The sequence below is a fragment of the Indicator indicator genome, chromosome 36 (assembly GCF_027791375.1).
Source record: "Indicator indicator isolate 239-I01 chromosome 36, UM_Iind_1.1, whole genome shotgun sequence".
NCBI lineage: Eukaryota > Metazoa > Chordata > Aves > Piciformes > Indicatoridae > Indicator > Indicator indicator.
The window spans coordinates 1,275,119-1,302,785 of record NC_072045.1 but is presented as its reverse complement, the minus strand read 5'-3'; the positions used below and the strand labels follow the sequence as shown (position 1 = coordinate 1,302,785).

Below are 27,667 nucleotides of genomic sequence, written 5' to 3'. Positions count from 1 at the left end.
CACTCTTTGCACTGTGACACACAACCTAGAGAAGCAGTGAACTTAAGATGGGATTTTGAATCTAGTTAGAACATAACTTCTGTTGCCATGCAACACAATTATTTCAGGTGAGATTTGGCTTGGTTTGAAACCAGATTTCCCTTGTTTGAGTTGGATCTAAAGCTTTTCAGAACAGGTTGACAGCTCTGCAGAGCTGGAGCTGGGGCAGTTCCTCAAGAGCATGTTCTCAGCTTAAACTACAGCTTGAAAGAACTTCGTAGGGTTGAATAAAAATGAGTTTGGGGCTTCCTGTGCTCTTTAAATAGGTATCAGTGGAGCTGTTGAACTTACTTTAACTGAAATTCTGCTTGAGTGTGTTGGAACAGATTCTGCCTCCAAATCCAGCCTGTGCATGCTACAGAGATGGTAAAGGAGAGCAAAGCAGAAATTGCTTTGGTTAGGAGCAGTGCTGAGTCAGTATGAACAGTGATGAGCTGCCTCCTTCTCATAGGCTTCAGCAGGCTCCAGCTGAGGTGTGGTGGAAGCAGCAGGCTTCACCCTGGAGACCTCAGGGCTGTATTGGAGCCTGCATGCAGCTGTGGTAAGTAAGCTTCTGTGCTCCTCTGGAGTCATGGCACAAATGGTTTGCTCTCAGTTTAACCAAACTTACCAAATTTGGGATGGACATCTTTGTTACCTGCTCCACCCTTACCTGTCCTGCTCCACCTTTCTGGCCCAGATGCTTCCTTCTGCTTTGTACCTTCCAAGAGACCCTGCAGACAGTCCTGTGTTCAGAGCCTGCTGTGTGCACACAGCTGCTCTCTGTGCATTGCAATGGATGGAGGCTGCCTTTGTGGGTACCTTGCTGAGGACACCCCCATGATCTGTACCAACCTTGTGCATGCACATTCCTGCTAGGCCACAACCCTGCACTATGCAGAGGGAATTCTTACAAAGAGGCTTAAAAATCCAAGGTCCTGTGAAGCTTCCACCACCTGAGATGCAGGTGCTGGTGGGACAGAGGTGTGGTAGCCTCAGAAAATTCATCTGATGCCAGGCAAACATTTGACAGCCAAAGCTTTCTGGAGTTTGTACCTGAGATGCAGGTGCTGGTGGGACAGAGGTGTGGTAGCCTCAGAAAATTCATCTGATGCCAGGCAAACATTTGACAGCCAAAGCTTTCTGGAGTTTGCAGCTGGCCCCATGCCTGTGTGCTGCCTCTGGGTGCTCCTCAGCAGTGCTCCTGGAGTGCACCATATCACTGCTCCTCAAGGAGCACTTCCAACACTTCTCCATCTGGGCAAAATGCTGCCCCTCCTCTGGGAGTCAGTGGCTTCTGACATCCCTTTCATTATGGTGTAAGTCACACTTGCTGGGTTCCTCCCTCTCTGTTTTTGCCATGCTTCATGGTCTTAATGCTGTAACCCTTTCTTGCTGCAGGATTGGAGGAAGGAAGCCAATTCAGCCTGGAGAAGGACTGGTTTTAGTGAGCTGGCAGTGACCAACTGCATATGCCCTGGCACAGCACCACTGCCTGAGCTGCACTGCCAGGCCCCACTCCCACACCCCTGGCACTGGATTCCAGGAGAGGTCCTGGCTGCTTGTGCTGCCTTAGATAAAGCACACTCAGGCCTTGCCAAGTGTCTTAAGTGCTTTCTGCAGAAGGCAAGTGGAAGTTTGTGACTTGTTCGATCACTCAGCCACGTCACAGGCATGCACCAGTGGTTTGATCCTGGGCAGCAAAGGCTCCAGTGCTGTAGTAGTTCCCTGGGAGCCTTCTGGCTGCCCAGATTTCCAGCCTGTGTTACTCAAACACAGCAGATCTCAAAGGCAGCAACAAGGTGGGAGTCTTGTTTGGAAGCTTTGTGCATTTCTCTTGTCTCCATGTCCAGCACCCTAAGCCAGCCAGTGTGTGACGCTCCTGTGCTGTTGGGCTGCCAGAGGCCTTGCTGAAGGAATGCTTGCCCTGAACGTGCCCTCTGCACCTTCACATCACAGATGCTGCCCTTAGAGCAGCTCCAGTGCCCACTGCACAGGATCAGATTTCCCAGCTCCTTTGTTAGCTCAAGTTCTGGGTTTAGCTGAGGGAGTCCTGCAAACTCTGCACAGGGAAGAGCAAGCAGGGGGAAGGGCGGACTTCTGTTGGCGAGGTTAGGGAGTCTGACAATGTGTGAAACACTCCTGCGATGAGTAACTCCGTGGCGGTGCCATGGCTGCTGGGTGGTAAACACTGGGAAGGTTTCTGCAGGAGTGCTGCTGGCTGTGCTCTGGGTGGGGCTGGGGAACTGTTGGAGTGGGAGATCTGAGCCATTGCACCACTTTGCCTAGTGAGGAAGGTCAGCATCTGTCCCTAAGCAAACTTTTGGTGCACCATCCAAAGGAGGAAAAGAGTTGTGACACCCTACTGAGAGCAAGGGTGAAAGGGGTTTGCCCAGAGTGCTTGAGCTCTCTAGCACAGGTGCTGGAGTGGGACCAGCTCAGCTGCTGGCCAGTGCTGGAGCTGTGCTGCCAGCTGAAGCCTGTCCAGCTCCTGCTCTTCACTGGAAGCAGCTGCATGAGGACTTCCTTATAGCAGCTCTGCTTCATGGTCTCAGCACTCATCTCTGTGGGAAAGCTCAACAGGAAAAGGATGATGTGGCTTCAAAAATGTTTGGGGTTTTTGTTTGTATTACAAAAGGAATTTAGATATTGAGGTCCTAAAAAACCCCAAACCAACAGGAACTGGAGACAAGACTCCAGAGGTGAGTGCTGGATACTGTTTTAGGTGATGGTCTTCCTATAAATGTTGCCATCTGCATCATCTTGTACCAGCTCTCAACTCTCAGCTTCTCTGTGCTGATAAACTGTTCGTAGGACTCAACTGCAAGGCCTCTGCAGTGGCTGCGGAGTTCCTGGATCTGTGTTCCCTGCAGTCACAGAGGGATGTGGCTGCCAGCACTGCTGAGGGGACAGGTAAAGGATGGGAACAAACATCTGCAGGTTAAAGCCAGCTGGAGGCTCTGTCTGGTGAGGAACACACAGACTGCCTTGGCTGAAGGAGCTTCTTCCTGTGTGCACTGCCAGGGAGCCTCAGCACTGGCTCATGCAGCCCAAGACCTGCTCATCCCCAGGGGGCTCTGCCTGTGCCACTGCTGGCAGTAGAGGCTCCCATGCCTGGGTTCTCCATTCCAAAGCAGGATGTTCTCTTTGGGTACTTGGAGGCTGATGTTGCCTGTCCCCAACCTGGTTCAGAGCAGCTGCAGTTGGGTGGCTGTTGCATAGGCAGCAGCAGATGTTCTCAGTGGGTTTGGAAGTGGCTGCAGACCTCTTGAGCCATTCCAGTTCATTGCTGGTGGTATGCTTGCCCTCTGCCTGTGACCCAAAGGATTGCTGTTGGATTATTTCAGTCTGAGGATTTACCACAGTTCATCTCTGTGTGTTAGGGTGCTGAGTGGTAGTTGTCAGTCCAGCTCTGGGGCATTCCTTGGTTCTCTTTTTAAATCAGAAATCTTTTCTACAGAACTGTAAATGCTGAGCCATGCAAGTCCCTCAGTGAGCTGCACCTTATCACCCTAGAAAGAGTGGAGAGAAACTCTTCAAGAATGCAGACCTTCAGCCAGAGCCAAGGTCTGCTCTTTGGATTGCTGTTCCAAGAAGGGATGGTCAGAGTTTGGCATGGCTCTGAGGACTCAGACTGCCTGCATGCATTCCTCCCATCTTCATTAGGAACCTTTCTCATCAGAAGTTGATGCTGTAGTTTGGAAAGCCAGGGCAGCAGAGCAGAAGGCTTAAGAACTGGGGTAGTGTTCAGCATTTGTATTGAAACTGGAACCCATGCAGATGAAGGAAGAATCTAAGGTAGGAACAGATCCTTGTGAGGGGGGAAAGGCAGAACTTGTCAGCTTGCAGAACTGAACTGCTGAGCACTTGGTCACAGCCTGCTGCTGGAGGGCTTGGGTTGGGTTTTGGTTTGGTTTCTTAACTTTCCATCACTTTGAATTCCCTTCTCAAAAACTTCAATAAATGAGGAGGTTCAGTGTTTGAGTCAGCTAACTGCTGTGCAAGGGATTGACTGAAGATGTGCTTTGGGGCTCTTACACCAAGGAGTTTGAATACTAAAGTAATCACAGAATGGTTGGAAGGGACGTCCAGAGGTCAACCAATCCAACCCCCCTGCCAGAGCAGGGTCACCCAGGACAGGTCACACAGGAACACATCCAGACAGGTTCTGAAAGTCTTCAGAGGAGACTCCACAACCTCTCTGGGCAGCCTGCTCCAGGCCTCCAGCACCCTCACACCAAAGAAGTTTCTTCTTATGTTGAGGTGGAACCTCAAGTTTGGGTTCAAGTTTGTGTCCATTGCCCCTTGTCCTGTCACTGGGCACCACTAAAGAGAGCCTGGCCCCTTCATCCTGCCCTCCCACCCCTTATGTTTATAGGCATTGATCATATCCGCTCTCCAGACTAACCAGCTCCAGGGCTCTCAGTCTTTTTGTTACAGCAGAGATGTTTCAGTTTCTTCATCATCCTCTTGGCCTCCACTGGACTCTCTCCAGCAGATTTCTGTCTCTCTTGAGCTGGGGAACCCAAAACTGGACACAGTATTCCAGGCTCTTACCATCTTAACTTCACATTTCCCACCACAGTTTCCTGACATAGCACAGGACAAGCTTCCTGCTGCTCCTGGTGTTTTTCCCGTCTCCTGACTCATTAGATGTTATAATTCATCCCCTCCCCACCCTCCCTCCCCAACCTTCCTGTGATAGCCTGGGGTTGATAGTTGCATTCTCTGTAGTGCTTTGAACTTAAGGTTTTACTTCATGTAGTAGCAGGTCCCTGGAGTAGCGAGCAGTTGAAGGGAAGCTTGTTGAAGGTTATCCCCAGGCTGCTAAGCCCTAACCCATGGGCATCCTGTTCTCAGCTCAGGCCTTCTGCAGGCAGGGGCAGCAAATGCTCCTTCCCTGTTTTTCCTGTCTCCTGGGATGGAGAGCAGTGGGCTGCAGCTCAGCCATGCTGGTCTCACCACTGCTGATGATGCTCCATGTGTAGGTGTGCTGAAGAGAGAATCAGCAGCCCAGAGCTTCTGCTCCTGTGCTGGGAGGTGAGAAAAGACAAGATCCTGGGACAGCAGCTCTTCTGTTGGGACTTGGGTGAAGAACTGTTTGCTTTGGGGAAGGATGGAGGAATGTGGAGAACACCTGTTTGGTTTGTGTCTGCTTATTTTGGTTCTTGTGTCTTTCTCTGGACCTTTGTATCTGCCTCTTTTTGGGGGCGCTGCGTATTTCTCTGTACATTTCATCTGGCGCTTGGTGAGGCAAGAGTTGGGAAGCTGCAAATGCTGCATTCCAGCTGCTGGGAGAGATGGTGGTTGGTGTTCAGCCCTGATAGTGTGACTCAGCTGCTTGGGTCTGCTGTCTGCTGCCTACCCAAGTCACTGTGTGAGGCTTCACTTGGCTCCTGCTCACTGAGCTGCTGCTTTTGCTGGATCATGACTTGAAAGGGGAGAGGGAGGTTTGTGATTGCAGATTCAGAAGGTGACACTACTGAGGTCTCCAGGTAGACAAACACCAGTACCCTGCCTGTGTTTTTGGTACCTGGTTGAAAAAGTGAGGATGTGAATGAGTACAGAAATCTCTGCTTTTGTAACTCTAGTTACAAACAAGGTAGCAAAGGATGAGGATTGATGTTTTATGTCCTGCTTCAGACTTCATGTGTAGGAAGTGCAGGCTGGTGCTCAGGTTGGAAGAAAGCATCTTAAAGAGCAGCTAATAACTGGCCAATAGATGACTGGGTGCAGGTATGCTCTTGGGAAGACTCACCAGGGTGTGAGCAGGAGAAACTAACAGAGGTCAGGACCAGAGGCTTGGTGGCATTGGGAACTGTGAAAAATTCAGCCTGGCTGGAGCTGTCTGCCAGGGCACAGGTGCAAAGAGCATTTATGGAGTCAGACAGGTTTGGGTGGGAAGGGACCTTTAAACCTCATCCAGTCCGACCCCGACAGCCTGCAGGGACACCTGCAACTAGAGCAGGCTGCTCAGAGCCCCAAACAACCTGACCTGGAATGGTGCCAGCCATGGGGTAGCTCCCACCTCTGGGCAACCTGTACCAGGGTCTCACCACCCTCAGCATAAAGAATTTCCTTCTCTCTAGGCTGAATCTCCCTCTTAGTTCCACACCATCACCTCTAGTTGTGCCCCCATCAGGCCCTGCTAAAAAGTCTGTCCCCAGCTTTCTGATGGGCATTTGAAGTACCCAAAAGTTCCCACCAAAAGGTTGCCCTGGAGCCTTCTCTTCTTGAGGCTGAACAAGTCCAATTCTCATCCTGGCCTCACAGCAGAGAACTTTCTGCCCTTGGTTCATTTTTGTGGCCCTCTGGCCCCACCCCAACAGGTGCCTGTCAGTCTCCATTCAGCATTTAACTGTTTGAAGTTTGGCATTTAGAGAGCAGTCAGCAAAATGGAGTTAAGATGCCTAAAGCTAAGACAGCTTTCTGAAGATGGGGGTCACGTTGCTGCTGTCACCCAGAACATGGCTAAGGTAATGCTTTGCAGAGATTGAAGAATTCAGGAGTATTGAAAGGGCAACCAGGAGGAGAATGACCAAAGATCCATTTGGTTGTGGTTCTGCTCAAGGAAGGAGAGTGAGTGAAAGATCTCTGAGGTGAGATAGCAAGGTAAGTGAAACGGCAAGTTTGGGGTTGGGTGCAATGTTTCAGCCCTGTTCTTTCCTGTCTGTGTCAAGCTATAGTCTGGGTGCTTTGTGTCTCCAAAGCCAAAATCTGGTCCTCAGAGTCTGAAGGTTCAACATTGTAAAGATCTCTCTGCTCAGACCTGTGAGGTAGAGTGGGACCCATCCTATGGACTCAAGCCATTAAAAATCTTAACACCAAGCCCACCAGTAAGAGACTTCAGAAGAAACTCATCTGCTAAAATGCAGGAGGCTCACTGCTCACGGAGGTGCTTGTCTCTGACTGCTGACCACAGGATGCGTGTGGTTGAAATGAGACGTGCACCATCTGGAGGGCAAAGGTAAGTGTGTGCTGCACAGCCAGATGGCAGCACAGCTGCACTGGCACCAGACCAGCGGCCTCCTGCACGGATTGTGGAGCATCCTACCCAGAGGGTAGAGCTCCCTCCTCGTGCACCTGGAGAGTGTCAGACAATGAGGGGCAGCACAGTGCCCAGGCCTGTCCAGACCCAAGCTGATGTCCATGAGACATCTCTGTCCTGTGTTCTGCTCAGGGCTGCCTTGTTCTCATGGTGATTTCCTATCCAGACATAAATTTGGGTGCTCAGCGCAGTTCCAGATGTGTTTGGCCACGGCATGAAGAGTTTCTGAAGTAGGTAGGAGCCCTTGGGAAGCAGTTTGCAGAGGATGCTCCAAGCAGCAACACTGCCACACCCTGGAGTGGCTTTTGCTGCATCTTCTGTAGGAGCTGCTGAGCTACAGTGCAAGGGAACTGCTGAGTGGTGCTGAGAAGCAGCTGCCTGCAGTCCAGAGTGAAGTGTTGCCAGTTGTTAGCAGATAAACCCAGAAATTCCTCAAGGAAATAAATGTGTCCAGGGAATCAGAAAGGAGGAGGCAAACCCCGAGGACTCCCAGCACATGTTCCCTAGGGAGGCATTTCCTGCTTAAAGGAGACTTTAGTCTGGGCTTCTGCTGCTGAGGGAAGTATAGAAGGGGTAAGAAGGAGGTAGCTAAGGCATAGGTGCTGCTTGGGGCTCCTCTGGGAAGCTGGACAGAGGAACCTGGTGTTTCACAGATGAAATAAAGACTTTCAAACCTCGTGGAGTGGCATGTTCAGAGAGTTCTTCTAGAAACCCTGCTCAGAGTGATTTGAAAGTTCCATGTTTTCGTTTCAGATAGGGAGTCTGGGGCTGGTTTCACGTCTATTGCTTTGATCTTAGTTTGCCAGGCGCTGCTGCACTGAGTTCTGCTCTCTTCAGTTTCAGTAACCGCAACCCGAGGTGCATCTTGCCGTGAGCGAAGGGAAGGTCACAGCGCTCTCTGCTGCCTGTGCCTTTCGTGTGCTGCTCTGCTCCCTCCATTTGCACACCCTCGAGAGATACATCAAAGTGGAAGTCCGTGATCAAAAAGCATCACTTTTATAGCTTCTGATCTGTAGAAACCATTCATGCTTTGGGAGACCTCTAGCAGCATGGAAATGAACCTGCTCTTTGAGGTCAGGGCAGCTTGATCCTGGCCTGGTGTCTCTTGGGTGAAGCTTCCTTTCCAGCCCAGGGCTCAATCTGCTGCAGGCTCCTTTAAGCTTCGGTTTGTGGTGAGTCACGTCCCCAAATTCCCCAAGCCCCGGGTGACGTGGCATTCCCAAAGCACAGCCAAACTGGTGGATTTTCTGCCAGGATTTGGGAGGTGCCACAGAGCTAAGGGCTGCTTCAGCTTTTGTTCAATGACCACAAGACCGATGAATATTTTTGACAGGGATTTTAGCTTTTGGAAGCAGCTGTCTGACTTTCTGTTTTCCTCAGTGGAGCCTTAATAGCCAGGTTCCTTTTCCCAGCTTCTCTCTGAATTTATTATAGGATTATGGACCCAAGCCATGACCTGGGGCACCTGTATCCCTGTGTCAGCTGAGCAGCTTACGCTTGGGAGGAAAAGATTTCCATGGGAGAAATTCTGTTTGGAGCCCTGTACAGCAGAGCTCAGAGTGTGTACAGTGTGTGCTATACATCTCCAGTTGCAGGGAAACGCAGCAGGAAGGGGTTCATGCTCTCATAAATGGAGAGAGGCATTTTGTTTTGTTCTTCCAGGTATCTGGAGCAGTCTAACGTGCCATGGAGGTGCAGCACATCAGTCAGTAGCACTGAATCCTACCTGACCTTTTTTTTTTTTTTAGGGGGGGGGCAGGGGGGGTTGGAGGAGTGGGGAGGATTGGTAATTTTCAGTCTGCTGAGCAAGATGCTTTGGTTTGCCTGCTGTGGAGCACACATCACTGCCTCCCTCCAGTCATGGTGCTCCTGAATATAATCAGGACAGAATAAAACTACTTCAGGTGGGGCCCAGAAACTTTGTGCTGCTCTCTTGACTTGTAGAAATCTCTTCTGGAAATCCTGTGTCCCTCACCCACTGCTAGGCTTTCATTCTCTGTGCCCAGCCATGAGGTTGTGCTGATGTTCTGGCCTTGGGTGGGTGCCTGCCTGCTTTTTTAGTTCTGGCACTCAAGGCTGTTGTTCTCTGCTGCTGGGTGTAAATGTTCTTCCTTGGTGGGGCTGGGATGGTGCCACCCCAAGGATGTCAGCTGGGCAGTGGATACTTTACCAGCCACTGAACTTGAGCATTTAGTAAATCTACTTTAACTTTTCCACTCTTGCTTTTTCCTGTTAAAAGGTATTGAACTGCTGCCTCTGTGCAGCGTTTGCAGTGCTGGAGCAGAAGGATTGTCCTTACCTTGGACTCTTTCACATCAGTAATGATGGCTTTGGTTTTTGCTGGACCACAAACAGACATTCAGAATTATTATTTGTTTTTTTCCTCTTGTTTATCCTGGTAGAGAAGCAAAGTGATTACCGCCCAGATCTGAGTGCTCAGGGCTCAGAGTGCTTAACCCTTTATCAGAAGGTGTGTCCATGGCAGGACACTTCTAATGAACAGAACAATCTCCTTGCTGCTGATGTCACAGATCAAACCTTAGCTCTCACCAGGCACCAGGAGTGCTCCTGGTAAGACAACTGCACAACTCCTGCACAGAGTTGTTTGCTTCACCAGCTCCAGGTTTGCTCCTGAGCACCAGCTCAGTTTTGTCAGTAACAGTTCTGCAAGGAGCTTGAGGATGCTCTATTCTGTGTGTCTGTAGGCCTGCAGCATTTGGAGGTGGGGGGTGTGGGTGCTCTACAGAAGGTAGAGGCCTCTTATGTGAGGAACTGCACAGAGGCTCATCCTGCATCCCCACCTCTGCTGGGGACATTCAGTTTGCTTTCATTGCAGGGTCAGGATCCTGTCTTGTAATGTCCAGAGGTCATCCCTATGAAAAGTGGGATTCACCTTGGCTACCTTTTGGTCCCCATGGGAAATCAGCAAGGGAGATGGTTGCTTCCAGGCACCACTTCCTGCCCTGTAAAGCAGGCATCTGAGCAGGGCTGTTAAACTGCCCTATTGAACTTGCCTGGTTTAAATGGCTACCTTGGAACAATGTGCTTCAGAAGCATCCATTTCTCCATCTCTAGTTTGGGGGCTGTGCAGGAGCAAGGGGTCTCTGCCCCATGTCCGGGAGCTGCTTGGAGCCTCCCCAGCGTTCACCAGAATCTCCCAGTGTGGGGTCTGGGTCTGGAAGAACAACAGCCTGTGGCCACTGAGTTGCAAAACACTGAAGAGACAGTGGTGCTAAACTGCAGTGTGATACAGGCAGCTGATGGTAGATGATGTCGGGAGGGCCACTGGGATGCTGCAGAGATTTCTGGCCTTGAATGTGATCATTTTTCTTTTTGCAAATGACAGAACTGCTCCTGGTGCAGAGCAGTTGAGCAGTAATGCCTAGGGAGGTACTCAACAACTGCTCAGCTGAGGGGAGAGGGTAAGAAAGACCAAAGGTAACAGCAGTACCTCAAGCTGACCTTGAGGGGATCCTGATTCTTTGAAAGCTTTTTGAAGCTGTCAGGGAGAAGACTGCTGGTTTCTGTGCCAAGCTGGGTTATGATAGTCAGTAACTTCTGCTTTCCATTTGGCAAAAGTGGAATTAATGTTTCTTTTAAACTAGAAAATACTTCAAAGCCCCTCACTCCAGCATGAAGGATTATGCACAGGAAATGTTTTCTTTGTGTGCAGTTGGAGAACAGTTAAGTGATGTTAGTGGAAGCTGGAGCTGCTGCCATGAGCCTGAATGCTGTGGCAGTAGAGACAAAGCAAGAGGGAGAAGGGGAGGGAGCAATTTGAGAGAGAGATTAATTCAGCAACGTGAGTTGGCATAAAAGGCTTTTGTGGAGAAGGCTGCTCTGGGCAGCCTGGATGTTAAGGCTGTAATTGGAATTTGAATTAGGGACAGGTCCTCAGCTGGGAAAATCAGTGTGGTTGTAGCTGGGCCTGCTCAGTTCATTTCAGTGTGGGAGAACAGCTCACAAACCCTCCTGTGCAGCTGCCCTGCACCACTGCTTGAGTGAATCCTGCTGTGGGGAAGGGCGTGGAGCACTGCAGGCAGCTGTGCAGGGGCTGCAAATCCATTTACAGCCAACTTGGGTTTCAAGCTCCAGACAGAAATTCACATAATCTCAGTTTTTAGATGAGAACCTGGTAACAAAGAAAGTAATGACTTCAGAAAATCTCTATGTTAAATGAAACCTTTCCAGAGGGCAGTGGCCATCAGGTAAGGGCTGCAGGGCTACAGTGTCAGATTTTGGTCCCATCTGCTGCCTTCTCTCCCAGTCCAGTTCCAGCTGTCTCGTATCTGCTCACCTCCTAACCTTCAAAAAGAGTGGGGCTTGAAAACAGGTGAGGCATAAAACCTTCCAGTCCCTGCTGCCTCAGAGCATTGGGGCAGCAAGCTCCCCGCTGCAGCCATCTGCAAGGAGGAGCTTCTCCTTTCTCCTCGGCAGCAGAGCTTTGCTGTTGGGTGCTTGTTGGAAGGTCCTTTGGTCCTCAAAGGACAGAGGGGATTTTCCCACCTTCTGTGCCAGGTAAGGCCTTCATCTTGCAGAGCATCTGTAGCTAACATTCACTGTGTCAGTGGTAAGCACCAAGATCCTTTTCCTGGGAGCAGGAAGGGGCTGATCTACACCTGGCAGATGTTGTAATGAACCCCAGTCCGCTCAAGCAGAGTCTCCTCGATCATCTCAATCACGTTGTCTCTGGGGTGCACCTGGGAGCTCTCTGCAGGACAGTTCTCTGTGTGGCTTACTGGATCTTGCTGCAAAAAGGAAAAATGCTTGAGGTGAGCACAGCTGTCTGAGCATGGTCACCAGCCCCTGTGTACCCCTGCTCCCCCAGACAGGCTCTACTCACCTTGGGGGGCTTAGGGGCAAAGTCCTTCTTGCAGACGTGGGCTACGATGCCAGCAGCCAGAGCATCTCCAAGGACATTGGTCATAGTCCGGAATCGATCCCTAGGCAAGAGAAAGCCATGAGGGTGCAGTTGGTGGGGGCCTTCTAAGGCTTTGAAACATGTCAGCCTCTGTCCCTAGTGGCTCTGCTGCTGGTTTTGGCAGTGGCTGGAAGGGACCTCAAGGCTCATCCAGTTCCAACCCCCTGCCATGGGCAGGGACACCTCACACCAGATCAGGTTGCTCTGAGCCACATCCAGCCTGGCCTTAAAAACCTCCAGGGATGAGGCTTCCATCACCTCCCTGGGCAACCTCTTCCAGTATCTCACTACACTCATGGGGAAGAACATCCAATCTGAATCTCCCCACTTCTAGTTTTGCTCCATTCCCCCCCAGTCCTATGACTACTTGACTAAAAAGTCCCTCCCCAGCTTTCTTGTAGCCCCCTTCAGATACTGGAAGGCCACAATAAGGTCTCCTCGGAGCTCCAGCCCTCTGCTCATCCTTGTGGCCCTGCTCTGGACACCTTCCAGCCCCTCTAGATCTTTGCTGTAATAGAGGCTCCAGATCTGGACACAGTGCTGCAGGTGGAGTCTCATCCTTGTCCTGCTGGCCACGCTTCTCTTGATGCAGCCCAGGATCTGGTTGGCTTTCTGGGCTGCAAAGATAAGTCCAACACTGCTCTTTCAGAAAATGGAACATGCAGAGTCTGTGTGAGCCCAGCACTGTGAGGCTGCTGGAGCTGCTTTTGTGTCACTGTCTTCTCAGTGCGCAGAGCTGACTGCAGTAAGCCTCCAACTCTGGTGCCAGATGGGTTTGAGAGATCAGTTGCTTCTCAAATGCAAGAAGGTTTTTGTTGGGTGTGTTCACAAACCAGCTAACTTTCTGCTTTGATTTGGTGTGTACCCAAGCTGCACTTTACCTTGGTACTGCTTTGAGGTGACCCCAAGCTGCACTTTACCTTGGTACTGCTTTGAGGTGACCCCAAGCTGCACTTTACCTTGGTACTGCTTTGAGGTGACCTCTTTCTCTTTTCTCCTTTTTAACTGTGAGGACACTGATGCTTCAGAACCAGAAGCAGCAAACTGGATGAGCACATGCTGCAAATCATTGCCAGTGCTTTATGATTTATTATTGGTTTCTCTGACTACTTTGGGTTTTTTTCTTCCTCTGGAGATTTTTGCTTTTTGCCCTGATCAGTTGCATATTTCCACCCCTTTTGCTGCTCTCTTGTCTTGTTACTATCATTCTGGCTAATTTTCATTTCCGTCTGTGAGGAACCAGATACCTTCCACCCTGCCTCACCACCCTTGTTCCTCTTCCAGGGATAATATTCCACCAGAACAGCTGTGTGCCAGCCACCACTTCTGTCCCTCTTTGTTCACAGATTGGACAGCTTGGAGCAGCTTAGGGCTTGAGGTACTTCTAGGGAGTACTTTAACCAGTAGCTTTGCACAGTGATGCTTCATGAATACTGCACACCAGCTTTCCTCCTTTCCTGCCTCTCACTGTGGAAGCAAGCAGCAACTTTTTCTTCTTTTAGAAGTAGAAGTAGGTGGATGGATCAGAGAGGTAGAGGTTGCAACTTGTTTGAGACCTCCAGTTAAGCTGGTTTACAATCAGATAGGAATTTGGGCAGAATTTGGCATTTCAAACTGAGGGCCTTGCATGAGGGAGTGGTTGGTTGTGATCCCCACTCTGCCATGTGCAGTCCTGAATCACAGAACCACAGAATACATCCAGTTGGAAGAGACCTCCAAGCTCATCCAGTCCAACCCTCAGCCCAGCACTGCAGGGTCAGCACTAAACCGTGTCCCTAAGCACTAGGTCCAGAGGCTGCTTGAACACCCCCAGGGATGGTGACTCCAGCACTGCCCTGGGCAGCCTCTTCCAATGTCTGAGAACCCCTCCAGTGCAGAAATATTCCCTGAGCCTCCCCTGGTGCAGCTTGGAACCATTTGTTCTTGTCCTGTCCCTTGCCACCAAGGAGCAGAGGCTGCCCCCTCCTCACTCCAACCTCCCTGCAGGGAGCTCAATGAGGTCTCCCCTCAGAGAGGCACGGGGCAGTGATGAGCTCCTTGGAACAGCAGTGCCTCCAGTCAGGCACTTTGCAGAGGCTGCTTCCCTGTGGCCCAGGGCTATGTCAGGCAAACGAGGAAAATGAAGAGCCTTGCACTTAGCTCCTGGGCTTCTTCTGGGATATCTCAACCTCTGTTTGCCCCTGTCAGAGATGCTTCAGATACATCACCACGGACTGGCACTGGGCCCTGCCTGTTCCTCTGGAGAGCACTCACAGAGCCCAGTCGATGGCGATGATGAGGGTGATGTCGTCGGTCGGCAGCCCCACGGAGGTCAGCACGATGACCATGGTGACCAGCCCGGACTGGGGGATCCCGGCCGCCCCGATGCTGGCTGCTGTTGCTGTTATGCTGCAGAAGAAAGCAAGGAGGGAGTTTGCATGGCACAGGAAGTTATTCCTGGATGGAATGGATCTGGCTTCATCCACCTTCCTGCTTCCTGATGCTCTCCTGAGCTCCTGCCTGTGCACACCCAAGCTGAGGGCTTGCAGCAGGTAATTCTTAGTCCCTCTGCATCTCAGGGTGGGCAGCCCCTGCATAAAGTTGCTGAATATTTGCAACTGCACTTATTTTTATCTAGATAGGTGCTTTGCTTCCTTGCTTATGAAGCTATTCCGTTCCTGAAGAGGAGTAAATCACACCTGCACAAACCCTTCTGTGCTCAGGGTCTGATCTGCACTGCAGGTGTTGACCCGCTCTGGCTGTGGTGTCACAGTCTGGCTTTTACCTAGGGGCAGAGCCTTTGACTGTGCAGCAAACTCTCTGGGTGCAGAGTCCCAGGGGTCCCTCTGCAGAGCACAGGGGCTAGCTCACACTGCTCCTTTGCCTGCTCCTCTACCTTGCAGCAAAATTCACTCTGCAGTAGCAAGATCTCGACCCAAGTGTGAGATGTTGTCACCAAAGAGTGAGAGGCTGTTAAAATGTCTAGAAACACAATAAAGAAATCATTCAGCTGCTGCACAGAAGCCTTTACCTTATAGTTATGATTTGTCCCAAATCCAAGTCGTATTCATTGACCTGGGCAATGAAGATGGCAGCGACTGCCTCGTAGAGTGCAGTGCCATCCATGTTGATGGTGGCACCAACAGGCAGGACAAAGCGTGCCACACGTCTGTCTATGCCGTTGTTTTCCAGGAGACACTTCAGAGTGATGGGCAGGGTTGCTGAGCTGCAGAACAAGAAATCAGAGAATCATTGCAGACTGCTTTGGGCTGGAAGGGACGTTTCAAGGCCGTCTAACCCAACCCCACTGCAGTGAGCAGAGACATCTTCAGCTAGAGCAGATTGCTCAGAGCCTTGGCCAAGCACACCTGGAATAGTTCAGAGATGAGGCAAAAGAGACTGCAGCTGAGGCACTGGGGGAGAGAGGCACAATCCCAAATGGCTCTATTGGGATTGTGTGAAAAAGCAACACTAGGGAGGCTAGAAAAGCCTTTTGCCTCCTCAGATGTCTTCTAAGCAAAAGTTTTAGTCTGCCCATTCTCCAGCAGGGACACAGGAGTTCCTAAAGTGACCTACAACTATAAAATCTTCCAAAGCAGATGACACTATTCCCTGCAGGAGCCTGGCAGACATGGGAGTTGATTTAAGGGTTTCAGTAAAGTGTTCAGAAGAGCTTTTGATGTTTTCAGTTATAACCCAGGATCCTAACCCCACACTGGTTTGTAAAGCACCAACACAGCCCTGTCTGGAGCTCTCTGGGAGAGAGCTACTGGCAGCAGCTAAGCAGACACTGCTGCTTTCTCTGGGAGAACCCCAGGAGGGGGCAAACAGAAGAGCAACATGAGCTGATGGGGTCTGCAGAAGGAACTGAGGCTTATCCTGCTGAGGGCCAGGGCAGTACCAAGCATCCTACTAATAAGGGAAAGTGGAAGTGATCTCACTTCAAACCACACTGGAGCCTAATGCTTGTCTGAATGGTACCTGTGCTGCCATGGCTTGCCTGGCCCTGCACACAGCCACAGCTCCCTCCCTGAGCCTTGTTTCCGAACCTGGAAGATGTGGCTAAGGCGATCAGCAGGGCCTGCAGTATCCCCTGAATGAAAGCAAAGGGATTTTTCTTGGTGATGAGCACAAACAGCAGAGGCAAGATAAAGAGCCCATGGATGGCCAGCCCTGACACCACCGTGACGGCATAGAGTCCCAGCTTCTGCCCGATCACTGATGGATCTTCCATCTCCAGGATCTTGCCAGCAATGAGAAACACAATGCCAAACGGGAAGTACCTGTCAAGAGCAAGCATGAAAATAATCTGTGAGGCTGCAGCAGGCACTGAGGCACCGCAGGAGTCACTGCAGTGCTGGGTGCCACCTGAAACAGCCCAACAAAAATAACTCACAATAGGTATTGGGCAACCTGTGCCCAACGTGTGCCAACCTTAGGCAGCAGGTAGGCAAATCACAGAATCAATCAAAAGATTTACCAAACTGCCATGGAGACAATTTTCATGACTGCCTCGTTCAGGCACTGGCAGACGTTGACCAGAGGGGCTCCTCGCTCGCCCATCTTCCCCAGCAGCAGTCCTGCAGCCAAGCACAGTGGTTTGTGTTACTCAGCAGGACCCTGGGTGCTGTGCCCAGCATCTCGAGGCTCTGGTGGCCACAGAATAGCTCTCATGGAGCAAACTCGCAGCAGGTCCTGCTCGGTACAGATTTCCACATGGGTGATGTAAGCCTCCCCTCACCTCTGGGGTTTATTTTGCTGGTTTGTTAATTTAATTCTAGTCTGACCTTCTCTTGGAGGAATACTAAGCAGAAATGGAAATTTGGTTAGGGGGTTGTGGTGTTTTCTGGTCTGGTCAGTGCTAAATCCTGTTGCTTTCACTGGTGCAGAGGCTTTCCAGACACACATTAAGCAAAACCCAGAACAAGTCTTTCAGTGGTTGCCCATCTGGTTTCCAGCTCCCTGCATGCCCTTTAGCTGTCACCCCATTAGCTGGAGTGACTCCTGAGGCGCTGTACAAGTGTCTGCTGTAGCTTGGAAAAGAAGAATAGAGTCAGGATCTTGTTTCATCCCTCTCACCCTTTTTAGTTTTCAGGACTGAGGACTCCTGAAGAGCCTTGGCAGGTAGTTGGATCTCTAGGCTTGCTCAGAAGAGAGATGAGATAGGGTCACCTTTGCCAGCATCCTCAGAAATGAGACCAGCCCTGGCATCTTTAAATCTCAACTCTATGGATACTCTTCTGGTATTTGGTGACCGTAGCAGCTGGTCTGAAATAAATCCATCTCCTGGGGTCCTACAGACAACTGCCTTAGCAAAGGTAGCCCTAGCAAATGCACAGCTCACTTCCAGTGGCTTTAAATCTCTGCCCTTCTCTGGATTTTAAAAGCTACAGAGGTGACTGCAGATGCTCAGTGGCAGCGAGGAGATCTCTGGAGCTGTGGGAGCTGTGTGGGCTCCATCCACAGCAAAGCCACTCCAGGTAGCCACAGGAATTGCAGGGACATTGCTCTCAGTTCCACGAACTGCTTCATTTTAGTATTGGACACAAATATCCTTTGCCCGTATCTCAGCTGCCCTCTACCTGGCCTCACCTGCCTTGCTGCAGGGAGGAGCTGATCCTTGTTTTCCCCAGCAAGCTGTTCCCTGCTGGCCTTCCCTGTCCCTCCTGTTCTCTGCCAGACGGACCCTGTTAGCTCAACCTCTCCCACCAGGAAAAGCTTGCTGCAGGTGTTCTAATGTCCTTTTCCATGCTGCCCAACCCTTGGTGCTAGTCTGCAGTTTCCTGGAGCTCTGATCCATCCCATGCACAGCCTAGAGAGTGCAGCTGGGTGGCTGGGCTGGCCCTGGGGATCTGCTGTGTCCTCACTCAGTGCTGATCCTCACTCCCACGCTAGCAGGGTGGTAATCACAGAAGAGAAAAGCAGCTTCTGGCTGGCCTGGAGCAGGGCACATGTCCTGTGAGCAAGAGCTTGGGATCATACAGTCATAGATTGGTGGGGGTTGGAAGGGACCTCTGGAGATCATGGAGTCCAATCCCCCTGCCAGAGCAGGGTCACCCAGGGCAGCTCACACAGGAACACTTCCAGGTGGGTCTGGAAAGTCTTCAGAGAAGGAGACTCCACAACCTCTCTGGGCAGCCTGCTCCAGGGCTCTAGCACCCTCACACCAAAGATGTTTCTCTTTCATGCTGAGGTGGAACCTCCTGGGTTCCAGTTTGTGGCCACTGCCCCTTGTCCTGTCACAGGACACCACCAAAAAGAGCCTGACCCAGCCTGGCCTCTTCTTGACACCGACCCCTCAGATACTTATTGACATTGATAAGATCTCCTCTCAGCCTTCTCTTCTCCAGACTAAGCAGCCCCAGGGCTCTCAGCTATCACACAGATTTTTCCAGGCCCTTCATCATCCTCACAGCCTTTGTTGGACCCTCTCTAATCATTTCCTGTCCCTCTTGAACTGGGGAGCCCAGAACTGGACACAATACTCCAGATGTGGTCTCAGCAACGTAGAGTAGAGGGGGAGGAGACCCTCCCTTGGCCTGGCCACACTGTTCTATAAGCATCCCAGGAGACCACTGCCTTGGCTATGTGTCACTGTCACATGGAGAACTTACAGCCTGAGTGTGCAGGTGTGGTTAGTCACTGGGCAGGAGTCTGCCACAGACATCTCTTGCCTGTAAGGATCCTTAGTCTGTCCCTGCCCAGTCTCACTGTGGCTCTCACTTTATCATAGCCCTTAAGACTGCTTACTCTGCCTTGGTCTCAGTGCTCTGGTCTGTCCAGCACTCTGCTGGCTGCACTGCTTCCACCCCTCAAATCCTCTAATTGGCTTTTTGGTTCCTTATACACTAAGTTCAAGCTCCTTGCCCTCACCTTTTAATCTCCTGTAATCCTGGCCCCATGCTCATCTCATCGCCTCCTACTCCTTTCCCTCCTGATTCCTCTCTTCCTTTCTCCCTCAGCCTTGTGCCCAGTGCCCTTCTATCTTACACTGAGTCAGCTCCAAGTTCCTCCTTCCCTCACTTTCTCCCTCTTAAATCTTCTTCCTCCTCATCTCTTGCATGTTTTCTCCATCCAGCCCTTGCTCCTTCCTTCCTGAAGCTGCTGCTGAGCACCTTGCCTGGGCAGGATTGCCAGCTGGGCAGTGCAGGCTTCCCAACTGGGCAGTGCTGGTTTCCTCACCTTCAGAAACTCCTGCTGGGAATTTCTACTCATTTGTGGCAGGCACTAAGTCTGACCCAGCCTTCACTTGCTGCCTGCTCAGGAACATTGCCAGAGTAAAGGCTCTGGACCCTTTATAACAAGCTGTGTCCCAGGTGGCCTCTGCAGAAGTTACAGCTTGCTTCAGCAGACCTCACAAAGAAGACCCTGCAGCTTCTGTGGCAATTTGGAAACCCTCTGGAACCCTGCTTGGGCTGTGAAGGTTCATAAGTTGAACCTGGGGAGGAAACAGGCTCCTTGGTGTCCTAAACCTTCATTATAGATGGTACTGTGTTCGTAGGAGCTCCCTGCTGTGCCTGGTTCCCCAGGGACTTGAGCAGTTAGAGCTAAAATGACTTTGTCCCTCAGCATCCCTCAGTGCACAGCGCAAGGCCACAGCAGCTGCACCCTGGGCCAGAGCTGCTGCTGAGCCCCAGGGGCTGGGCCAGGCCATGGCACAGGTCCCTTGTGTCTGGAGCAGGTACCTATGGTTGCTGAGAAGATGACGATGCCCAGGACATTCATCTCGTTGCTGGTCCCTGGCAGGGTCCTGTAGGTCATCTCTGGGGACGGCGTCAGCTCGAGGAGCACAGGGTGGTGAATCTCAGGGTGTTCATCATCAGGGGCAAAGTAAATGAAGCTGAGAGACTTCCCTGGGATCCTGGGGGAGCCAGGGGACTTCACCACCGGGACAAGCACAGTTCGGTACTGCAGCAAAAGCAAAGCAGGGAGGTCAGTGTCCTGTTGGCAACAGACTCCATCCTGCCCTGAACACAGGGGCAAAGCCATCACTGGGCCAGGTGGTCCTGGGGTCCAAAAGTTTGTTGTGCAAGCAGTAAAAAGGTCTAAAAGGAAGCAAGAAATGGGCATAGAGATCTCCCTGCAGACCTCAGCAGAGCCACCCCCGAGTGAGGCTGCACTCTTGGGGAGCATCCATGGCACTGTGCAGGGCCCCAGCACAGCACTGGGCCATGGAGAGGCCTCTTCACCCCACATCTCCTTCTGGGGGCTTTACAGCTGTTTTCCCAATGCCCTCAGCTCAGTCATCTTCCTTTCTTCCCTCAAACCTCCCTGGTTTCTCCTCAGTCTCCCCCTTTTATCCACCCCAACCTTTCTATCAACCTTTCCTCCTCAGTGTCAACCTTTGCTCCTCAGCCTCTGCTCCCAGAACCCCAAGGGACTGAGAGCGACAGCACCATAGTGAGGTCTGAGGGAAGAGGCATTGTGCTGCTTCTGTGTGGCAGCCCCTGGGCAGAGGGCAGGCAGGGGTGTCCCTGTGCCACCACCAACTCCCTCCTGCCTTTGGGGGCCTGCCCTGGGGTGAGTAGAAAGCATGGGAGCAGGCAGGGTGGGACAGGAGGCTGGGGGAAGGGTCACATGTCCATGCTGTGGTTGGGGAAGAGCTCGCAGCCAGGGAGAGCAGCATCTGGAGCTGAGAACCACCCCAGGTGGTGGATCTGGGTGAACTCACCTGCTGGAATGAGGCCTCAATCAGGTTAGAAGGGAACATATTCCTGTAAAAGAGCAGTGGGGTTAATGTGCATCCTGAGAACACAGGGAGCAGCCTGGGAAGCTCCTCTGGAGGTCACAAGGCCAAGAGGAAAACCATTACAGCCAACAGCTCCACGTCCCCTGTGCAAGCTGAGGGTGAACACAGGCTGGGAGCTGAGCGGAGGGCAGGACAGCAAAGCACACCTAGACTGACACCTAGGAGCTAGAGTCTGGGCTGCACATCTGCAGCCCCCTGCTCGGGGCAGGAGCACCTGCAAGGCTGGAGCAGGCTGCTCAGAGGCTTGCCTAGCTGGTCAGACACCTCTAGAAAGTGAGATTCTGCCCCAGCCCTGGGTCCCTGCTGTGCCACCTCCCCAGGTAACCTCCATCCACTGCTTTAGTGCAGCCCTGGGTTCGTTTACCCTGCAAAGCCCAAGGAGGTGCAGGGCTCCACTTGCCATGGCTGGGGCCACAGGGAGAGAACCTGGGAGCTCCACAGGGAATTTAAATCTGTTCCCCACTGCTGCACCTCTCTGTGCAGCTGACTCTGGGCAGAGAGCAGCAGTGGTGACAGTGTGGGGAGCAATGAACTCCATGTTGCTGAGTCTAGGGTGCTGGTGCCTGCTCAGCATGGCCAAAGGTTCTCCTGTTTCCCTTGAGGCCTCAGCACCTCCCAGGACCTCAGTTACTTGCATGAAGATCCTGTTTGTGAAAGGCCATCCTAAACTTGGCTCCTCCTGAGATCCTGTGACATACCTGATTAAATCCAGTAGTGCATCAGCAGAGCTCAGCACCACTTTGCTCACAGAGTAGTCATCCTTCTGGGCAGCTGCACCAGGGTGGATGCTGACCACCAGGATGATGCCAATGGTCACTGCCATGAAGGTTGTCCACAGGTAGTAGGTGATGGTGATCACCCCCATCTTCCCACAGGCCTTGGAGTCCATGGTGGCCAACCCAGACATGAGGCTGCAACAGAAAAGGTTGTGGTCAGTGTCTGCTGCCAGAGCTGCACCTAAGAGCCAAAGTCTGCAGGAGGGAGAAGTTTCCTTGGAGGCTTTTTAACCAACACTTCAGGGCATCGCTGAGCTCCTGCACATCCATGTGCCTGTGCCCACAGCATCTCACACCCAGGATGGGCTTGTGGTAGCCTAAGCTGAGCTGTGAAGGGCAAGAGACATCTCTCTGAGCACCTTCTCAAGACCTGGCCATGTGTTCTCCAAGGGATAAGCAGTAAATGTTCTCAGTGTGCTTTGCTGGTGAAGAGCTGCTGCTGCTCTCCTTTGGGAGTGAGGCTTTGCTCTTACATCCTTGGGCCCTGTTGTGTTGGGTTTGTGTCAGGTGAGGTTTTGTTAGAGGGGGAGGAGGCTGCTGGTGTGGCTCCTGTGAGAGGTCAGACCCAGCTTTGCAATCAAGGAAAAGCCTGCTGGGTAGATTGGTTTGGGCTGGGGCAGTGGACATGGCAGAGTCAATCATATTAACTCTGAAGTCAGTGAGCAAGAAAGGGGGAGGCTGGAGCAGCCATTCCCTTCAGCCTTGGGTGGTGTGGCAGGATGAGGACCTGTGGCCCATGGAGATGAGTGATGGGGCAGAATTCCATCTATAGCCCACAGCAGAGCAGTGGCTGCTCCAGAAGGCTGTGGCTTGAGGGGGGCCCCTGCTCAAGCATTGCTGGGAGGACCACAGCTTTCAGAAGAGCCCCAGGCTGGTTGGAGAAGCTGGTGGAGGACAATCACCTGTTGGAAGGTCACACTGCAGCAGGGGAGGATTGTGAGCCGTTTCTCTCCTGAGGAGGAAGCAGCAGCAGCAGAAACAGCATGGAATGGACTGGGACTGTCTGCAACTCCCCAGCTCCCTGCAGCACTGGAGGGGAGGAGGCAGAGAGAGGAGAGCTGGGCCTGGAGAGGGAGGAGTGGGAGAAGATTGGTTCCTGTTCCTCACTGCCCTGCTCTGATTTGGTTGCAAACTGCTGCCAGTTTTGTTTAAATAAAATGGGTTTTCTTTCCCCAAGTCGACTCTGCCTTCTCCCCAGGACCACGACTGGTGGCTGAGACTTGCCTAGTCCTTGGCACCTTTTGTTGGGTTTTCTCCTTCCCATCCTAGCAGAGGTGGGCAGGGATGAGTGAGCAGCTGCAGGGGATTAGTGCTGGCCAGGCATGCTCAGACCAGGACAGCTCTGCTGCTGCTCTCCCTGTGAACAGTGAAGTAAGATGAAGCAAAGCTTAGAGAACCCTGGTGGGGACAGGCCCTGCTCTGGGACATCACCTACATGTCAGCACTCCCAAGCAGCAGCTCATAAGCTACTTCTTAACAAAACTGAACTAAAAATAGAGAAGGCAGCAGAGGCTGGGAGCTGCTGAGAGCTGCTGCTGCCACTTGTGAGAGCATTTGGGGGCTGCTGCTTGCTCTGTGCACAAGGACCCACCCTGAGCTCCTGGGTGCTGCTCTTCAACTGCTCCAGCGCCCCCCGGGGCCCTGCACAGCCCTGGCCAAGCCTGCAGTGGTGTTCAGCAGCAGCCTGACAGCCCTTGGGTGTGATGTGATGGAGACAGAGGCTGCAAGCATTGATGCCTGCTTGGACGCCAGGGATGGGTGGTTGAGGTCGTGGCCAGCCCACAGATTCCCAGAAGGGGAGAGACTCTTGGAAGCTCCAGGGTGGCCACAGAAGCAATGCTGAGGTGAGACACTTTCCAACAGGAGATTTGGGCTGATGCCCCAACCTGGACAAATCCATCCTCAGAGCACTCCTGGTTCCCTCTGGGGTGGTGCACAGGGGGAAGGTGTCACATCATGATTTTGTCATTACATGAGACAAAAGCCTTCTTCAGTTCAATGTGCAAGAAAAGTCCTGGGAGCCCTTTGCAGCCCTGGAGAGCAGCTGTGGGGTGACCCAGCCCCATGGAGCTGTGGAGAGCACTCCAACAGCAAAAGGACAACCCAGACAGCACATCTGGGAGGGGGTGTGAAATACTGGAGAGGAAAAGAAAGCAGCTCTGCAAGGGCTGATAACAGGCCAAGCATGACCAGGACAGAGACCACACTGCTTCCAAACCAGCCCCAGCACACCACAGCCCCCAGGGAGCAGAGCCTTTGGGGCTTTCTAGTGAGCATCTGCCAGCAGTTTTTTAAAAGGTGTCAATCCAAGCCAGCTTCTCAAGACTTTGCTCAGGCTCCAGTGTGACTCTGCTCCTTATTTTTGGATCTGGAGAGGCAGATGCAAGCGGGATCTGCAAACAGGCACCACATGGAGGGCTGCTCTGGGTTCCTACCTGAGCTTTCTCAAACCCCTCTAAAATAAGGACATTTGCTTTAAATTTAAACAGCTGCCCATCATCAACCAGCCATAGATGGTCCTGGCATTGCCAGCTGGCTGGGCCCACAAAGAAGGGAAACAGCCCAGCCCCGGTGTCTGATCATGGTGCAGGTGTTTACCAGATGCATGTGAGGATAATTCCCAGGCTTCTGCTGGGGAACTGTGGGGTTTGAGGGACACCAAGCCAGGGGATGCTGCTTGGTTGCTGGCTGCTTTGGGATTAGGTTATTCTCATCCCATGCAGTTTTGGGGTGATCTCCTCAACTGGGGATCATGGGGCAAGCTCAACATGATGGAGAGATGCTACTTTAGAAGCAGAAGATGGGAGTCTTACCTGGAGGTGATCAAGGGCAGGATCAGCATCTTCAACATCCTCATGAGGAGCTCTCCAGGAAAGGAAAAGTACTGCTTCTCCTGCAGGTGTGGCAGAGGCACTGATCAGGTGAGAGCCAAGGGCTGGGCACTGACCACAGTTAAGGGCTTAAGTCTGGGAAATTTGCCTTTCTCCCAAGCAGGCCCAGCTCTGAGCTCAGCTCCCAGCCAGCAGCTGTCCCTCGTGGCACCCAGGATACTCTTCCTCAGGCTGTGCCTTACCAAGAGCTGGATTGGGGATGGGAGATCCTGGCCATATGGGAAACCTGGCTGTGAACTAGAGAGGGCCTGGTCCCCTCCCAAAAACATCCCTGGGTCCAACGCCCTCTAGGGAATGGTTCTCATGCTCCTGCTGCTAGGACCTCCTGGGGAGCAGAGTCTCAGCTGCATGGACAAATGTGTCCCAAAGCTGTGTGTGCAGCCTTGGGGCAGCAGCAAAAGGTGGAGCTGCTTGGTGCCTGCAAATGGCAAAGCAGAGCTCAGGGACAGCCCAAATGTCCAGCCGAACTGTGGGGCAGCCTCACGATGGACCAAGGGAAGTTTCCACCCTGTGGCATCCACATTTCTCACAAGGGTGTAGGGAAGGGCTGCCTGAAGAGAGGTCCTCAAGGCCTGGATCTCACAGCCATGACCAAGGGAAAAGTGAGGGGTCTGCGAGACCAGCAGCCACCTGGGCCAACATCCCTCCATCCCAGCACCCATCCATCCCTTCCTCCACCAACCATCCATCCCTCCATATCCATCTCTCCATTCACCATCCTTCTGGTTGCTGAGTCCCTTACATGCCTCCACCTATCCATCCCTCTGTCCCTGCCCCCCAGTCTTTCACTCTGCCACTGCAGGGGTGTCAGGTGAGTGTCCCAAACAGGTACTTTTGGTTACTCGAAAGCATCCAACATTTGAGCATCCAGCATTTGAGGGATGCCAAGTCAAGCAGAACAAAGGCTCCATGCTGCTCTCCCCATGGGACCTAAAAGTGGCTGATTTCCCTGGGGGAACTCAGGATGAGCAGAGCCATGATCCATCTAGCTCAGTGCAAGGAGAAGCAGCAGGTTTAAGCAAAGTCTCTTTTGTTAGAGGGTTTCTCAGCTTCATGCCGCTCCACCTCCACCACTGCAGGCAGGAAACCAGGGACCAGCTGCTCCTCCAGCCCCTCAGCTGCAGGTTTTGGGTCAGAAGTCTAAGGAGGGGACGCGGCCCCCGGGGACAAAGTGGAGGGCTGTGGCAACAGGCAACTCGGTGCATGGCAGCGTGAGGAGCTCTTGTCCCCAGGCTCTACCGGCCGGAAGCCCAGGGCGGCTGCCGGCTACGCGGGGCTGCGCGCGGGCAGGGAGCTTGCCCCCAGGCTCCATTAAGTAAGGATCATCCCGCGGGCGGTGATGCCGAGGGCCGTAATTGAAGTGACAAGCCTTGGATAAATCCCAGTGGATGACACGGGGCTGCTCCAGCCCCAGCTGAGCTCTGCCGAAGCAGCGTCCTCGCTGCCAGGCTCAGCCTGCGCGCCGAGGATCAGAGCTGAGCCCCAGCCAGGAGACCGCAGGCAGCACAGCCACCTGGAGCCCAGCGGCGGCTCTAACAGCGCCGCGCTCCGAAAGAGCACGGAGGGAAAGCACTGCTCAGGGGCATCCTCTCCAGTGCATTTGTCCCCAAGGGTCCTCAGAGGAAGGGGACCCCTGGAAGCCTCCCAGAGCCTGCTCCAGCCTGGTGCTCACTGGCTGAGCCTTCTCCAGAGAGTGCGAAGTGCTTTGGCTGAGCACCTGCACAGCCTCTGGGAAGGGACAGGAGGAGTTCATCCCTTGGCTCCCGGCGCTGCTGTTTGTGCTAGGGGAAGCCTGTTACCGAGCACCCGGCAGCTGAGCATCCCCTCCTCCTTTTCCCATCCCATCCCCCCTGGAGTCTCTGCGGTCCCACAAGGTCTATGCCAGAAGGCCCCATTCCCAGTGGAGTCAGCAGGATTTGGGGGACCCGGTGGAGGGAGGCAGGATTTGTCCTGCAGCTTTGGCATTCACTGGCAGATTTTTGGTCAGAAAACCCCAGAAAAGCCACAGGGAGACAGCTGCCCTGAGAGGTGTGGGTTGGGCGCAGGAGTCTTTGCTTTTGGGGCTGTGCCTGCCTGGGGCCATTTTGGTGATGTCCTGCTGGCACCCAGGGCCAGCTGCCCCAACTGCCCACTCCACCCCCTGGCTCCCACCCCAGCCAGGCTCACCAGCTCCGTCAGCTCCAGTGCCCGCAACAGGAACCCCAGAGTGCAGCCAGTGGCCACCGACAGCATGGAGAGCGTCAGGAGGCCATTCTTGCACCAGAAGGCTCTCAGCCACTTCCAGAGGCGCAGGGAGGTGGTGGACAGAGAGCTCAGCACAGCTCTCCTGACTTGCTCCCACATGGTCGTCCTCAGCTGCCAAGGCGATGCCCCTTGGAGCAGCTCCCAGCTCTGCTCATCGCACTGGGCACTGCCAAGCCATTGGACCCCTGCCCTCAGCTGGAGCTGAGCATGCCCTGGCAGCTAATCCCAGGGAGCAGAAGCTGCAGGGCTATTCAGGAGTCTTTCCCATAACAGAAAGTGACGTCTGAAAGTGGTTAATCTGGGCTTGGCATCTTGCCAGCTGCTGCCAAACCCTCACAGGTTATCCCTCCCCCAGGGGCAGCAGCAGGGACTCAGGCCCAGAACTCCCTCCCCACCATAGATCCTGAGCTCAAAGGATCTGGCTCCTGTCCCTGGAGGCTGTTATGGGGTTTTTGGCCCTGCTGGCTCAGTGCCCCTCCTTCCCACCCCACTCCTGGCAGGGCTTTGTGAGGGCAGAGCTGGCAGAGGAAGCCTCTTCCCCAGTCGTGCAAGAATCTCCAGTGGGCATCTACACAACATTAGCCGAGGGTGCTGACCCAGGGTGCCAACTGTACCCACAGCAGTGCCTGCCCCAGCAGACCCAAACCCTCCTCCAGCTCTGCTGGGAAGCTGCCCTGAGGCCCAGGATGCTGCTGGGACACCTGGGAAATGATTCCTGTCTATTTTAGAGGATTTCTGTGCCCAGCTGGACTCTGGCTGGGGCTGGGGTTTGAGTGGGGCAGAAGACAGCTGAAGGATGGGGGGTGCTGCTCCCAGGCTGAGGATGCTCTGGCAGTGGGGAAGGACACTAAAACCTCTCCCAGTTAAAGCCTCTCCAGCCCATGTTTTAATACACTGCCCCCCTCACAAATAAGACCATGGAAGCCTCTCAAACCATTGCCAGATTTTACATAGAACAAAGCCACAGAGAAGGTTTGAGCTGAGGATGCCTCTGACCCCCCCCTCCCCCCACCCCCCGCTGCCACCTCCCCACACACTCAG

At 52.9% G+C, this 27,667-nt stretch overlaps 1 protein-coding gene across 1 annotated transcript; it reads right to left on the bottom strand.

Moving 5' to 3' along the window:
* Nucleotides 1-11,679: 11,679 nt before the first annotated feature.
* LOC128978275 (excitatory amino acid transporter 5-like) lies at nucleotides 11,680-26,725 on the bottom strand. Its single transcript, XM_054396085.1, has 11 exons — nucleotides 26,549-26,725; nucleotides 24,305-24,384; nucleotides 21,414-21,626; nucleotides 20,638-20,680; nucleotides 19,652-19,874; nucleotides 16,447-16,546; nucleotides 16,016-16,249; nucleotides 14,998-15,192; nucleotides 14,241-14,375; nucleotides 11,910-12,009; nucleotides 11,680-11,814 (listed from the first exon to the last, which is right to left on the bottom strand). Exons 1-11 carry the CDS (start codon nucleotides 26,723-26,725, stop codon nucleotides 11,680-11,682), a joined length of 1,635 nt encoding a protein of 544 aa, XP_054252060.1.
* Between the last annotated feature and the right edge of the window lie 942 nt (nucleotides 26,726-27,667).

What these genes read in the sequence shown, in the direction of transcription:
- LOC128978275 (XM_054396085.1), bottom strand. Translation starts at nt 26,725, where the DNA reads ATGTGGGAGCAAGTCAGGAGAGCTGTGCTGAGCTCTCTGTCCACCACC. An exon ending in CATCTTCTCAGCAACCATAG is followed by an intron (nt 16,547 to 19,651) that starts GTACCTGCTCCA and finishes GCTTGGCTGCAG; the next exon opens with GACTGCTGCTGGGGAAGATG. An exon ending in GGACAAATCATAACTATAAG is followed by an intron (nt 14,376 to 14,997) that starts GTAAAGGCTTCT and finishes TTTCTTCTGCAG; the next exon opens with CATAACAGCAACAGCAGCCA.